Source organism: Cucurbita pepo, chromosome LG15 (assembly GCF_002806865.2).
Source record: "Cucurbita pepo subsp. pepo cultivar mu-cu-16 chromosome LG15, ASM280686v2, whole genome shotgun sequence".
Taxonomy (NCBI): Eukaryota; Viridiplantae; Streptophyta; class Magnoliopsida; order Cucurbitales; family Cucurbitaceae; genus Cucurbita; species Cucurbita pepo.
In genome coordinates, this window is record NC_036652.1 from 3,746,255 (window position 1) to 3,762,253 (window position 15,999).

Sequence of the window (15,999 nt, forward strand, 5' to 3'; positions counted from 1 at the left end):
AAAAAAAAAAAAAAAAAAAAAAAAAAAAAAAAAACTTCCCCACTAATTCTCTACCCTCTTTTAAATAAGAAATAAAAATAAATTATCAATGAATGGCAACTCATTTCAATGGCAACTCATACCATGAACAATTTAGCTGTTCTAGGAAATAACTCTAGGATTTCTAGCCATTGAGAATCTATTAAATTTGGTTAGAAGTAACTAATAAAGAGAATATAATGAAAACACCAAAAGAGAATAGATCGAAAACACATAAATAGAAGAGAATGAAAATATAGACGGGAGTAACATAGATAGAGAAAGAAATGGTTGGTATTTGAGTGAATATAATATTATAACAAACATATATTCTCAACTATATTATGAAATCATAGTATCTAATAAATGGTATGTCAATAGACATTGTACCGTTAGACGTATTAATATCTCAAGAAATTTAAGTCTCAATTGAAAGATTAAGAATTTGTTGAATACTTAATAAAATTTAGGAATTATAATTACAGAAGGAATTAGGTGAATGCCTTTAATAGGGTGAAACGCCTCGGCATAAGTGAGAATGAATTTGAGGAAAAAACACAAGCTAATGGAGTTAGATAGAACTTTGGCTAAGGTCATCCAAGTAAGTGGTCTTACTATCGACATGGTTAGAAGTTTGTGTTCTGTATGATGACATGTGTCTTGTGGCTCTGCATGTGCCATATGCTTGATATGTGTGAGATGTTTATGGAATGATATGTCTATGATATGATATAACTATGTTATGATATGTTGATGATATGATACATGTTACGATATGATATGTTTGACATATGATGCATGCTATGATATGATTTATGATATGATAGCTGCATGACCTGATATGGTATGTTGAAGGATATGTTATGTGCATGATAAGATATAACACGATGTATCACATGAATGATGCAAAGTAAAATTGTTTTGACACACTACACAACACATACATATGTTGTAAAGGCTTACTATGTCGTAAAATGATATAATACGAAAGAAAAGGAAAGGGGTTGTCTTACATGATTTTATTAAATGTGAAAATGTTGGGACCTCATGCTTTATTGTATGTCACATGCATCAGGATATTTTTCTCCTTATGATGAGTACGGACGCGTACGTTATGAAAAGAAAAACGATCGTCATGTTTAACACGATACTACAATGGTCACTACTATTACCGGGTGTCTGACAATAGCACCAGAGAATACTAGCTTGACCAGGAAAGGGGCCTAGGAGATGTGCGAATCGACTAGTGGATCCATATTCGCACATACGGGCCGTGTGTAAAATAGTAAATACACATCTATTGATTCGGTTAGGATAGTCACCTAAGAGAATACGGTTTTAAATGATAAATATCATTCATGATTATATGTGTTTGCATCTAACATCAATAGTGATGTCACTTACCGAGTATTTCTTAAAATACTCAAGCCACATGCTACTTTTATTTTTGAGGTAAAGGCATGACACCCCTGCACAGTTGACGACGACATCACAACTTTAAAGACCATGTCACATGCATAGTGTAGTTGTATTTAATTTTGTAGACTATAGGTTAGTATATAATATTTTTGTTTTATTTTTACTTAGGTCCATTTTAATTTTTCCGTTGTTTTGTTTTAAAGTATTTTGATTAAACATGTAAGTCGATGACAATGTTTTATGATTATGTTTGAAATGATTATTTCCGCCCAAATTGATTACATGAGGTATATTGGAGTGAATTTAGGTCAATAAAAATTTAGAAGGGTCAAAAGTACAATTAAAAAATGGTCATAAAATTTCTAAGAATTAAGAAAAATATAAAAGAATTACTCCAAAGCTTTAATAGATTCAATCTAGACCTTTGGATCATCTAAAATGCTTTTCTTTAGAACTATAAATTTCTTAATGATTTAGATTATGAAATTAGACGACGACGACAAAAAAAAAAAAGAAATAAAAAAAGAAGAAATTGGAAAGGAAAACTCAATGACGCCGGAGTTTTGATCGATCCTTAATCGAAACTATATGAGGTTAATTTTAATTAAAAAGTTGGATTAAAACTCTCCAACTTTAGTGAAAGAACCGAGTTAAATTTAGTTACCATAGGAAAATCACAAAAACTAAAATGAATTCTTGAAATATGAAATTGATCGAAAAATGGTAAAATTAATCGGGCATGTGTTAGGTTGATGCTAATTGGAGAAAAAACGTGCCTCTATTGGATTGTTTTTTTCGTCTAGATTTCATACTGGCCTTTTAACTTAACTTGAATTTGAATCTACTAGAGAAATTTTACAAAATTTAAAGTTCCTAGTAAGCGAAAAAGGCAATTTAGGAAGACACGTATTATTCAAGTAATCTTTCAAACTCCCTTCAAGCAATACTTGTAGGGAATACTAGAACGATCAAACATACGCCTTAAGGGGATAAAATAAGTATGAATAGAGCATCCAAGAACATTTTAATTGAGAATATCATGTATATGGTAGAAAATTACATAAATGCCCCTAGGATGGTGTGTGCATGACATTATAATATTTACCATTGCACTAGAATGGAGGAGGATATATTGTGATATGCGCTTTAGGTGATTGATGAACGAAATGTCCTTGTTGATCGTGCATGAATGCATAAGAAAGTATGTTAGCTCCAGGTGATTGATTGTGTTCTCTTTGTTGAGTGTAGTTGCCTGCATCGAGCTAATATTAGGACACTAAAGTTAGGCCACCAAATAATGAACTAGGTTAGGATGCCTCTAGTAGACTAAATACCTTAAGATCGTGAAGGGTGGTTAGGGGTTAGACCCTAATGCTCCTAGATTGTAAAAGCTCCAAGGAGCTAGAATGGAGAGTTTGTGGAGTTGAGAGTCCATGCTTTAAGTTGCTTAGATGCTTTAGGAACCTAGTAAACTACCAGAGGACCCAAGAAAGACTAAGGTAGTTCTCTAGGTCACTAGTAGCATAAATAGTGTCATTGAAGTCTCTGATCCCTATCTTCTTTGGTACCCCGACAACATTGTCAACAACACCCATGCCAAGAGGTAGGTTATATGAGTTGCTTTGTCGAACTAGGCTTAAGTGTCATCACCTTGTTGAAATGGCCAAGGGTCTCTAGAACAAAGCCTTTGTGTTGTAAACATATTCTGAGAGGGGGTGTGGGACCACATAGATGGACGTAGTAGCTGGTTGGCAAACGGAGTTACTCCCCTAAATTTAGAGTGTAACACCCAGGTTCGAACAATGACTTAAAAAATCCTAGAAACCCAATAAAATAAATAAAATTAATTAAAATTGTGAAAGTTAGGAAAATTCGGTTAACGTCAACTCAAGGGGTAAAATGGTCATTTTAACCTAGTTGCATGTTGAAACTCATATCAAAACCTCGACTACTGAGGTTCTGGTTGGTGCTCTACCCAACTCTCTCTGAGCTTGTCTTCGACACTCGTATCACCTCGTTCTCTCAAACCTTACGTATGCCTCGACTTAGCTTCAATGCATATTATTGGTGTGTTGGATGATTTACCGTCCTCTTCGATTGCATTATGGCACTTCTCGATTTTGGCCTAAATGTGGCAGGGTGGGTGCCACTTGAGGGTCGCCCTTGTCTGTCTTGCATGTGGGGTCACAACCTACTTTCTCTCATGAACCTTTGACTGTGTCAAAGAGGTTGTTAGACCCAAGCCATTGTCCAATTTTTATATTTTAATGTCATTTTGGAACTTATATCTATTTGTTTGATTTACTCCTTTAAAAAATAAACAAAAATTATCTATTCTTTTCACCTTAAAACCTATGTGGCAATCTTCACCCTAAAACTTATGTAGCAATCCATGATTCGAAGACTCAAAAGACGGGTCCCATACAGCGTGGCTCAAGTCACACCTCACCTTGACTATGAGCATGTTTTTAGCTCCATATTGCTTACGTAGATTATGCTTATGAACCTCATTAGATTGAGATTGGTTGGAATGCCTAGTAACCTAGACTCTATTCCATGATGTTAGACTATGGACCTTAGAACTTGAAGGAGTGCATCATGAGGTGTCAGAAGAGGTAGGGCCCCTGTGACTCCTAGTAAAGGCACACCAAGGACCCGTGTTTGAAAAAATTAGGCCCTCTCAGCTTCCATCATGGTAAGAATATCATAACGCTAGTCCCTAACGTAGGCCAATGTGGTAAACCATGGTAATTGAGAGTGGGGACAACGATAGTATGTCCAAGGGGTTTGAATAACTAAGAGGCTTTTGCCAGCAAATCCAACTCACTGGCCGAAAGAAAGATCAGATCACTATGAAAAAATAATAATGTTCTCTCAAGTTCTCGAACAACTTCACCCTTAATCAAGGCTCAACTCTTTTTAAGGAGCTCTCGAACAAAGTACACTCTTTATGAGTTACCTTTAACTACATTTTCGAGACTCACAATTTCTTTGTTCAACACTTGATAATTCTATTGGTATTACTAAATTAAGGGCATAACTCTAATACTATACTAGGAATCACGAGTTTGATAATGTCCATAGTGAGCCTAAGCTCTCGTGACATTACTTTTGATTTTCTCAAAAGACGTCATACCAATTAAGATAGTATTCTTAAGCCCATAATTTTTCTCTTAATTAACCAACGTGGGACTACTCCTTTTGACTACTCTCAATAATCCTCAACAAACGAAATAAAGATATATGCTAGAGAGGACTATGCCTAATAGAGTCTCGGGATAAAGACTACCTCGGAAATAGCTATGAGAACCGTAATGGGCCTCTTAATATCGTACGATATTGGAAAAGGGCCTAGATCAATGAGGGTTAATGAGAGCATGATTGGGTTAATGTAACAAATTCCAAAAAGGCCAATCAATATTCTATTGGGATCAATGAACTCATAGCCATGAAGCAATATTTAAAATGTCCATTTGAATCAGTTTCATATGCAATAAATGAACCTTAAAAAAATTGAAAATTTTTGCCTCTTATTTATTTTGCTACCCATTGTAATTCCCCAAAAATACATTGCACTCTAAATGAAGAGAGAGTTTCAAACTTACATTTACTATGAAAATAACTCTAAATTCCCAAATTCAATTAAATTTGACATGTTGTTACCAAAATTTTAACTTGAAAAGAGGTCAATGAGGTTATTAATGCGCTAGACTAGTATTTGAGTTTAGTTGATCAATGTGTTTGTGATTTATTTTGTAGCGCCTTAGGCTCAAAATTTAGACAAACATTTGAAATTTGAAATTTAGATACAATATGGTTGGTTTGACCACATGAAATGTACCTAAACAAATAAATAAATAAATGAATCAGAAAGAGTAACTTGAGGAGAGGAGGGAGTTCCTTGTAACATAAAAATCTTAAGCACTATATTCTGTTTTTTTTTTTGGGTTGCGAGTCACAGGTCAGACTGATTGTCAGATCTATGGAGGTGGGTGGGCGAAGACGGATCGAATTAGATTGATCCGGAAGGCTTAACGTGTGTCTTCAGCAAGTGATACTATTCTCTCGGCACCTAACTCAAAACAACTTCGATTTTTAACTAAAGTTGTAGTTTTAATCATTTATACCATGAGAATTTTCATGTAGCTTTTAATCAACTACAAATAGAAACATACGTACTTTGTGATTAAAATTAGCTAAAAAACTATGTTCTTACTATTTCTTCAGATTTGCTTGAACCTTGCCATCCCAACTAACTTTGGCTTCCATCACAAAATTTGTGTGAACAACATATTAAAAAAAGTTAGCATCTAATTCCTCATAGATCTCATCTAGAAAAAACCAAGAATAAAAATTGAAAAGACTTATACCTTCGGTTCTTCCATGATTGTTGACGAATTTGAGTAACTCAAATGCTCAAATCGGTTCTTCCAATGCTATTAAGCATTGTGATGGAGTTTTAAGTTCGTCTATATGAAAGATGAAAGCTCACTAAATTTGGTGTCAACCGAATACACGACAAATTGTGCACGAGGTCGTATGTCTGTTCGCAGAAATAATATCTACTCGAGAAGGATTGAAAATGCCTCAAAATATACTATAGGGGAAGACATGGTGTTGGCTCTCCATCACGCTTAGGTCTCCAGGCCTAAGCGAGCTACATTGTGGCACATACATGTGTCACAATGTGGGCGAGCGTCTTGGGCGTCTTCTTTTGAAAAAGAACTTTCAAAGACAGTACCGGATGACACATGTGTATCGGTATTGTGCCCCAGTCCATCTGCTGGAGGTTGGATTAGGCATCCGCTATCTGGAAATTATGTCGTAAATGGTTTAGCATGGACACAAGAGAGTTGGTGCTCGAGAAAACTTAGATGGATGGATATTTGGGACCCCCATGAAATGATCGATACATTGGTCCTTTCTCAAAGGTTCTAAGTGCATTTATCTTTTCGTTCATACTTGGGACCCCATGACATTGGATATTTCGTTCATACTTGGGACCCCCATGAAATGATCGAGAAAACTCAGATGGATGGATGGATATTTGGGACCCCCATGACATTGGATTCATTCTAGTCTTATCAGACCTTTATAATCATATACTCCACTTACTCCTATTCTTGATGTAAGCAACCCGCTCAGGATTTACTCAAGGTTCTAAGTGCATTTATCTTTTCGTTCATACTTCCATGGTCTATCTAGTCATCACACTCCCTGTTAAATAAGTCAACACTCTCATCTATCTTGGCTCTAGGTGAATCGAACAAGTACGAATGAGTCATTACTCTCTATAGGTAACTTCTCAAGTCTCTCTATGACTCTTTACATGTCTATTACTGAGCGCTAGCTGGAAACTCTCCTAAATGTCACCCAACAAGCTTCCTATTCCTATGCCATTCTAAGGTAGAATAGTGCAAGACAAAATTCCCACTAAGCACAACTAAAACTCTTCCAGTAGTACCTTTTATGTGTCACGGACACTAAAGGGTGATGTCGCAATCCTAAATACTAAGTAGACTCAAACCAATCAAAGTAAATTCATGATTAGGGTTTCGCCTCAAAATTTCTTAAGTGGTACTAGTCAACCCAAAATAGTTAATATGGACCCTAGTCATGGCACAAGGACAAAGGAAGAGTAAGACAGTAGCTAAAGCTCACAAACTCATCATACAAATATTCTAGGACGCATATCATCTATCTAAAGCATTCAAATGGGCATACATGAGCTTTTAAACCCTTCTCGGGACAACCAACACATATATCAATATTATCATGCTCATTCATCATAAAAATAATCATACATATCATGGCAACATCTTCAAAAGATAAAACAAATAAATTATAGCTAAAATCGTCATCACGGAAGTACTAAATCATATGATTGGACTAAACCATTTCATTATTTAAGTTCCTAGACTTAGCTATCGAGCTCCATGCTCATTTAGGTCATATTACATACCGAATATCCATATTCCCAAGTCCTAGTCAACTCTTAAATGTATTTTTTTTTTGCAAAACATCCAAATGATTACTTATATGTTTTAGTGTGTTCGGGGTGGCTTGGCCCTGGCTTTCCTAGCTCTCAATTCCTTGAAATTTCTTGTAGATGTCCTAAAATGAGTCACAATACATTTGAAGTCTAAGGTACTTGACTCATACTCGTTCGAACTTTTTGCATATTGTAGGAATAGTGAGTAAGTACATGAAAAAACTTTGTATGATGCATCATCAAGTGGTTAAGCATATTCTCCGCTATGTGAAGTGAACCACAAACTATAGACTAAAGGATAAAAAAGGGTGAGATCCAGCAGAACTGCTAGTTTTACCGATAGCGATTTAGTTGGAGACATTAACGATAGAAAAGCACCACATGAATGACGTTTTATCTCAACGAAATTTTTTTCTCTTGACATTCTTAGAAGCAGCGAATTACGATTTAGCAACTACTAACAATTCTCCTAAATTTGCTTCATAAGTTAATAACTTCTTTTCCTAAGTCAAACTTATTGGCTCTCGCTTTTAAGCTTGGCTTTATTCGAGATTCTTCACTCCCCTCAACTCCCACACCTCTGCAAATTTCACCCTTAATAGGGCTTTGGTGAGAACATTCGCACGTTGCTCTCAACTACATATGAATTCCATAACAACATGTCTCTTTTCAAAACATTCACGGATGAAGTGGAAACGAGTGTCAATGTGTTTGCTGTGTCCATGAAATACCGAGTTCTTCATCAATGTAATCACAATTTGTTATCGACGTTGATAGTTCCCGGTTTTAGTTCACTTCCAGTCACTTCACTCAACAAATTTCTCAGCCACAGTGCTTTACACGATAGTGCAGTTGATACCATAAACTCGGACTCACAAGAAGATAGTGTCATATAGAGCAAGTTAGTGATTTTTGTAGGAGAATTGTTTATGGTTCTTAAATTGAAGGGAAAGTTTAAGAAATTTGTTAGCACTCTCTCCACTGTAAATACTCTTAAGATATATGATCTAGTCACAAAAAACAAAAAGAATTGGAAAATACAGTGCTTAAGTAAGAATGTTTGATTAATCCACCCCACCTAAATGGTGTGAAAGTTATCTTATTTATAATCAAATAAATTACACGGATATGGAAATAGTAATAAATGGAAATAACAATAAATGGAAAGATAGCTATGGTAATAGGGCAAATATGAGATATTTGCCTTATAATAAAATATCAAATATAATATATATGGTAAACTATAATTTATTACTAAATATCCTTAACACTCCACCGCAAGCTAAGCGTCGGATTTAAACGATCGTGAAGCTTGAATCTGAAAAATTCAAAGAGGTTGAGAAACACTTTTCGTGAAGATGTCAACAACCTAGTTCGGAGGAGGCGTAGAGAAACACTTTCTTGGCCTTTGAAAACTGTAGAGGGATCGTCGCTCAGCAGCGATGCTGCCTTGGCTTCGGCGAGAATATGTCTAACCCATGAAGAGGGATCGTCGCTTACCGACGATGCTGTCTTAGCTCTAGTAAGAATATGTCAACCCAAGAAGTAGAAGGGGAAACTTAGAGCAAGGGACAAAAACAATGTTGAAGCCAGAAGAGTCGCCACAATGAGCGAAGGAGCCAATTTTGGCTAGAATGGCAGCAGCGACTTGGTTGGCGAAGAGGCCAGTGCGGTGCCCAGATTCCAAAGGTTGATAGGTTTAGGTTAGAGCTTATATGAAGGATGAAGGGAAGATTGGGAAGAAAATGAAGGAGACTATGTTGGTTGAGGGAAAATCAATTGTGTTTGAAAAGGTGAGGTTGTATGTACAATGTATGGCGAAGGGTAATTTGGAGGTCAAAAGGGTGGAGAAGAAGAGTAATCAATTGGCTCCGCATGTGGCAGTCATGGAGACTGCCCCTGCGGCGTCAAAGCCAGCAAGGGTGGTGGAGAAGAAGTGAGTAGAAAATTTAGAAGCCATTGAAAATAAGGGATCGGGGTTGCTAAACCGGAAGGTCTCTCATACCATAAAAATGTTTGATTAATCTATCACCTAAATGGTGTGAAAGTTATCTTATTTATAGTCAAATAAATTACAAGGATATGGAAATAATAATAAATGGAAATAACAATAAATAGAAAGATAGCTATAGTAATAAGGCAAATACGAGATATTTGCCTTATAATAAAATATCAAATATAATATATATAATAAACTATAATATATTACTAAATATCTGTTAGTGAAAGACCGAGATAATATATATGGTAAACTATAATATATTACTGAATATCTGTTAGTGAAAGACCGAGTTATTGAATGATTGATGAGAAGATTTTAATTATGAAGAGCAAGAATGCTCTCTATATATAGAGAGAATAAAAAGAGATATTTAGAAAATCTACCTTAAAAATATGCACAAAATCTGGTAACAAACCAGTAAACAAATCAAAAACTAAATCAAATCAAAACTAAATCAACTCCTAAGAGGAGATTTACCTAAGAGGAGATTTAATAAGATACTAATTAACAGCAATCTAAACAAATACGTGATCTTTAACACTCCTCCTTGTTTAGATGTTGTGAAATTATCTTTTTGTTTAGAGATCGATCAACCAACTCCCAGATTTTGTTTTTCTTGATCACCGAAAGCTCCTCCTTTGACAGGTGCATCATCAACCAAAACATCTTGTCGTTCATCTTCAGACTCTTCTAACATGCTACCAAAGATTAAATTGTTTGGTGCATTAGAAATCTGATTCACCTTCGTCAGTTCTTCCCAATTCCATTGTTCAATTCCAGCAAAATGAACATCTCGGCTCACAATAACACAAATAATGTGTGGTTGAAAAACTCTGTAAGCTTTTGATATAATGCTATACCCAACAAAAATACCACCTTCTGCCTTTTTGTCAAGCTTATCACACTTGACCTGTGGAAGGTAAGTGAAGTAAAGACACCCCAATACTCTAAGGAACTTTAAAGAATGTTTGTAACCATACCAAACTTCAAATGGTGTTAGGTCCTTCACAGCTTTTGTTGAAATTCGATTTTGCAAGCGCACAACAGTGTTTGCTGGTTTTCCCCAAAAACATTTTGGAAAATCCTTCTCATGAAGCATGCATCTCGTCATCTTCATTNTCTAATCAAATTTAGGACTTTCAGTCCACGAATCCTCTCATCTCCTTCATATTCAACTTTGAGATAATCCCAGATTTTCTTTGCTGTTTTGAGGGACATTANGTCACTGACACCATTCTGTTGAGGAGTGTATGGTGCTGTCCTGTTAAAAGTTTCTGAAGTGTACTCCTTGCCATTATCTGATCTTACCGTCTGAATCAAGCATGCACTTTCATTCTCAACTCTAGCTTTGAATTTNTTTTCGCCTTTGCTTTTCTTGTCTTCTTTTCCTTCTGTAATTTGATTTGTGCTACANTGAAATACATCCGCAACTTCTGACTTTTGCTTCAGCAAGAAGATCCAACACATTCTTGTTAGATCATCAATAAAACAGTGTAATAACGATTACCATTTAATGATGATGTTCGCTGAGGACCACAAAGATTATGAACCAGTTGCAGCTTTTTCGAGCCTCTCCATGCCTATTTAGGAATGGGTTGCCTATGTTGCTTCCCAAAATTACAAGTACGGCAAGGAGGCATGTCCTCATCAATGTCAGTGAGTTCTTCTACCAGGTTCTTTGATTGCATCTGAAGCAAACCTTGATGATGAAAGTGTCTAAATCTTTTGTGCCAAATCTCAGTGGCACTAACTCAGGATATAAAGGCCGTCGGATTTAGAGCAAAGCTTTTTCCTTCCATTTTTTACATTGAACAAGTCTTTGCCACTAGCATCTTTGGTCAAGCACTGCTTATTCTCAAACAACACTTTATATTCTTTATCAAGTAACTGACCAACACTTCAGAGATTTTGATAAAATTTAGGTACAAATAAAATATCTGGAATAAATTTTGTACCTNTTAACAACCATCTAAACAAATACATGATCTTTAACAATATCCTTAACATTAAAGTTGTTCGGTTCCAAGAAACTCTCTCCTCAAATTATTCTTTCTGTTTCAGTTATTTGTTTCGATGTATTTTGATCGAGAGACATATCCAACGAGGTTATACTATGAAATCAAACCAGACCCACAAGATATTTTCTTATTCAATCCCTCCAATATGAGGAAAATGTATATCCAAATGCAAGCATAGCGTTGCATCAAATAATGAATCAACACCTTAAATTAATCTAATTAAGCTCTAACCAGTGCGACCAAAGTGTAGGCTTATTTCTGTCAATTCTTTCTCCATGCTGATGCTACGCATGAAAAGACCACCAAGTTTCCTAAGCTTCTTTGGCTTAAAATCTCCTTTCACCTTCCGTCTAACCAAGGGAATTTTGGACAAAATAAGCACAAAAATGATTGCAATTGTGATAATTGAAGACAAGTATGAGCACCAAACAATCGCCAACAATGCATAGCAAATGACCAAAGGGATAACCAAATGGAGAGCGTAGTCAATCCCAGAAGGAAGATGAAGGCAAATCTCTATAGCTGAAGCAACGAATGCCAAAGTATTGAACTGAACGAAGAATTGGTATGTGATCCACTTGTACTGTCGAATGAAGAAATCCCCGTCTTTGTTGGGTGGAGTCAGAGCAGCTTGGTAAGTTGCAGTGGCAATGAGCACAGAAACTANGTTGCTATAGCTATTGTGTCTTTTCCCTTGACTTCCAAATGTTCACCATTGCCAATCCTCACTCTCTTGAGTTTAGTGTCTCTTAATTCCTCAAAAGACTCCTTGTCATATGTCATATGATTTGTGCACCCACTATCAATCAACCAGCTCTCGCTTGATTCTTTGCTTGAGGAAGAAGTGACCATAAACAATTGATCTTCTTCTTCTTCTTGATCAACTGCCTGTGCATCTACTTCTTTCACCAGATCTTTGGCTTTGCAGATCACATCTTCATGTCCAAGTTGATTGCATTTGGAGCAGAAGGCGTAAGGTCTTCTCCAGCATTTGTATGGTGGATGACCTTTCTTCTCACAATGGCGACAAGGTGGATAGGATTTTTTGAAACCTCCTCCTTTTGTCTTTTGATAATTGGCAGATGAATCTCCATACGTCAATTGATTTTTGAAATTTTTGTTGTTTTTATACCTGCTGCTGTCTTGATGCTTAACNGTATTGCATTCCGATCCTCTTTAGATATGTAATGAATCTCACGATGGTCCGTAATTACCAATCTCTTTAGAATCAATGATATCGTACGAAGAAAGCTTGCAATATCTTTGAGAATGTGGGAACCATGGAGCATCTCTTTTACCTCATTGTCTTCCACAAGGCCATGTTCTTTCATTATGTCTAGTGCTGTCTTGCCTTCCAAATNATAAGGCACATTCAATCACCCCTTCTTGCCTCATAGACCTCCTTTGCTCTTGTGCTTGTAAAGCATTCAAGAGCTCTCTAAGAGAAATCTTTGACAAGTCTTTGGTGTTCTCCAGAGTAGTAATGGTGGCTTCAAACTTCTCTGGAACAGTGACTAGCAGCTTTTCAACGATCCTGGAATCATTTAATACAGAACCAAGCAATCTCACCTTGTTGGCGATGCTGAGAAGTCTGTCAGAGTACTCTTTCACCGACTCTGACTCCTTCATCTTCTGCAACTTGAAATCTCTAATCAAATTTAGGACTTTCAGTCCACGAATCCTCTCATCTCCTTCATATTCAACTTTGAGATAATCCCAGANAACTTTGTTTATGAGAAGCTTCACCATCTGCCGCCAAGACAAGCTTTTCTTCATATGTTCAAACATTTGTTACAAATCAACTTTTATAGAAGATATTGTCTGCTTTGACTCGTTATATACTGTCAACCTCACAATTTTAAACGCATCTATTAGAGAGATTTTTACGATCTTATAAGGAATATTTAGCTTTCCTCTCTAACCGATATGGGATCCCACCGAAACTTAGACTTATTAAATCATAAAATATTTACTTTTTTTTAATATTGAAGTTGAGTTTATAAAAAAAAATCAAAAACTAAAAATTAAATGCTTTTTAAACGGGTTTCTTTTGAGTTTTGATTATTCCCAACAAGTTAGATGATCATTCTATGAGATTATTACAAACATAAAAGTCCTGCCCTTTTATTAATAAATATAATATATTAATCTATTTGAAAATTCCTGATACTGACCTCAATTTGATTTTCGAGCGCCGCAAGATGCATCGCATTGTTTCCTTCGTCATCACACCAATTAAGTATTGAGGCCATGCAAGTTTTCTGGATCCATTGTAGCAAGATTTTGACAGATTCAATATCTTCATTTTTAATAGCAATATGTAGAGCAGACTCATTACGATTGGTCAATTCTTTAATAGATTTTGGGCACGAAGTTAGAAACTTAGCCAATATATCATCCATGCCTCCCGAGGCTGCAATGTGCAATGGAGTTAAGCCCTCTCTCCCTTGTATGCTTACGAGATCTCGATCGATATCAACGAGCCGCAACACGGTTTTCGTTTGGTTATTTTGCAATGCCAAGTGGATAGGGGTATAGCCCTCTGGGTTAAGCTTCTTGGCTAAGGATGGTTTCAACCTCATGATCTCCAAGGAAAAAGGGACATGTCCTGCTGATGCTGAGATGTGTAATGGGGTATCTACAAAAGGTACCTTTCAAAAAGTAGACATAAATCAATCCCAATTTGACCTTTTAGTTAAGAACTAAATGTTTTTGAAGTTATTTTGAGTTAGATAAGAACCAAATTGAAAATAAATTGTATAAGGATTCTATATATATATATATGAATAAATAAAATAATGATAATAATAATAACTTGCACGATTGATGGAAAACGCGCGAGCACAGGAGAACCTGCGTCTCCAACGAACCCACGACCATACTTGAAGTCCTACACTTCAGTCAACCCTCAAATCTCATCGGTAAGAAAAGGAAACACTAAATGTCAAGAGAAAAGGATGGATAACGAACGGTTTTGTCTCGTTGAACAATAGACACCAACGAAACAGAAACTTTCGATCTAGTAAACGAAAGACGAGCAAACACACATAAGAGTAACACGACCATTGTTCTAGGAAGATGAGGGTGAGCGTCATTAGAGGAGAGGAAAAAGAAAGAAAAAAAGAGAGAGACGAGAAAAGAAAGAGAAGGATTTAAGATTTTTTAGAGAGAGAAAATGAAATTCACTCCAAACGGGTGTGTGGAGTCCGAATTTCTTCCTAACTCCAAATCTAGTGTTCAAACCCATCATGAATCATGAATCGAAGAAGAACAGAAAGTTAGCATCTTCGGTTCTTGATTTCGGTTTTCTTGTAGATTCGAGAGCTCTTCTATTAATTAAGTTCTAAACTTTTAGTACGTTTAAATTGGAGGGATTCCGTATAAGTTTCATGAAGGAAGGTAGAGTTGATTCAAAACAAAAGATGGTATTTCGACAATCATTAAGATAATAATTAGTGTATTATCCACTTAACTATGTTTGAATGGACCAACATTCTATTTGGTTTAAATTAATATACGGTTCAATCATTCAATGCCATGAATTTTTTCATTTGAAATGAAAAAACAAATATGTTCATACCTGATCTATACGTTCTAAAATGTAGGCATCTTCTTGAAATATCATATACAAGGAGTCGATATCCCCTGAAGATGCAACTTCGTTCAACCTTCGGTTCATTTTTGTTTTGAGAAAACTGCAGCAAAATGAACAAAATAGTGTGATTAAGGATCAATATTGTGGTAGTTCTTAAGTTTGAGCACAATTCAATGATTATATATTTATATATAAATATATATGTTGCGCTGAAATGGACCAAAACTGAGACTGAAATTAGACTTACAAATGAGATTGATAAGGATGGTCGAGATGGATGAAGAGCTGTGTGGAGACTGCCCAATACAAAACTTGAACAACAAATTGGAACAATATACAAAAGTAGGCCTGAAAATTAAATTGAGTTCATTTCCTGGAATCTTCTCAATGATTTTCTTAGCAGCTAAGATAGTCAAGCTTTGCAGCTCCATTAATGACATGAACGAGGGCGTTGACTGACTTGTCAGGTAAGGATAAGGTTTTTGGTTGAATGGTTGAGGAGCGTAATTACGAGTCCATTTCTGCGCATGTTCTTCTTAATTTCTCTCTCATTATTCATTACCCAAAACTTGAAAATTATACCGAGGATCAAAATAACTAGGTAATATATCCATTTCAATCCATAGATTAAGTTTAATTTTGTATCAAACTTGTTTTTCGTTCAAAATAGTGAATTTTAAGCCATGTTGTTTAAATAAGGAGACCTAGAGCCGTTTCTACGCTCATTAGGGGGCACAAATCATGAGCCAATTACTTGTGTAGTCGTAAATCCATTTTCAAGACCATTTTACATATTTTTTGTCTTAGCATTAAGATATATTCAAAGTATTCAAACTAACAAGATTTTAGAACATGGTCAGTAGATTTGAATTTATGTAGATTTCCATTATTTACTATTTCTGGTACAGTCTATAATCCTATAAATACTGCAATTGTGTTACCCTCTATGTATTCA

At 35.7% G+C, this 15,999-nt stretch overlaps 1 protein-coding gene across 1 annotated transcript in view; it reads right to left on the minus strand.

Moving 5' to 3' along the window:
- The window catches only part of LOC111776374 (ankyrin repeat-containing protein BDA1-like), a 33,731-nt gene extending 18,332 nt beyond the window's left edge, over positions 1 to 15,399 (minus strand). The window contains exons 1-3 of the mRNA XM_023655807.1: positions 15,292 to 15,399; positions 15,030 to 15,144; positions 13,624 to 14,100 (exon numbers count right to left, since the gene is read on the minus strand). Coding sequence (XP_023511575.1) covers positions 13,624 to 14,100; positions 15,030 to 15,128 — 576 coding nt within the window. The 5' untranslated portion in view covers positions 15,129 to 15,144; positions 15,292 to 15,399. The remainder of the gene's footprint in view (positions 1 to 13,623; positions 14,101 to 15,029; positions 15,145 to 15,291) is intronic.
- Between the last annotated feature and the right edge of the window lie 600 nt (positions 15,400 to 15,999).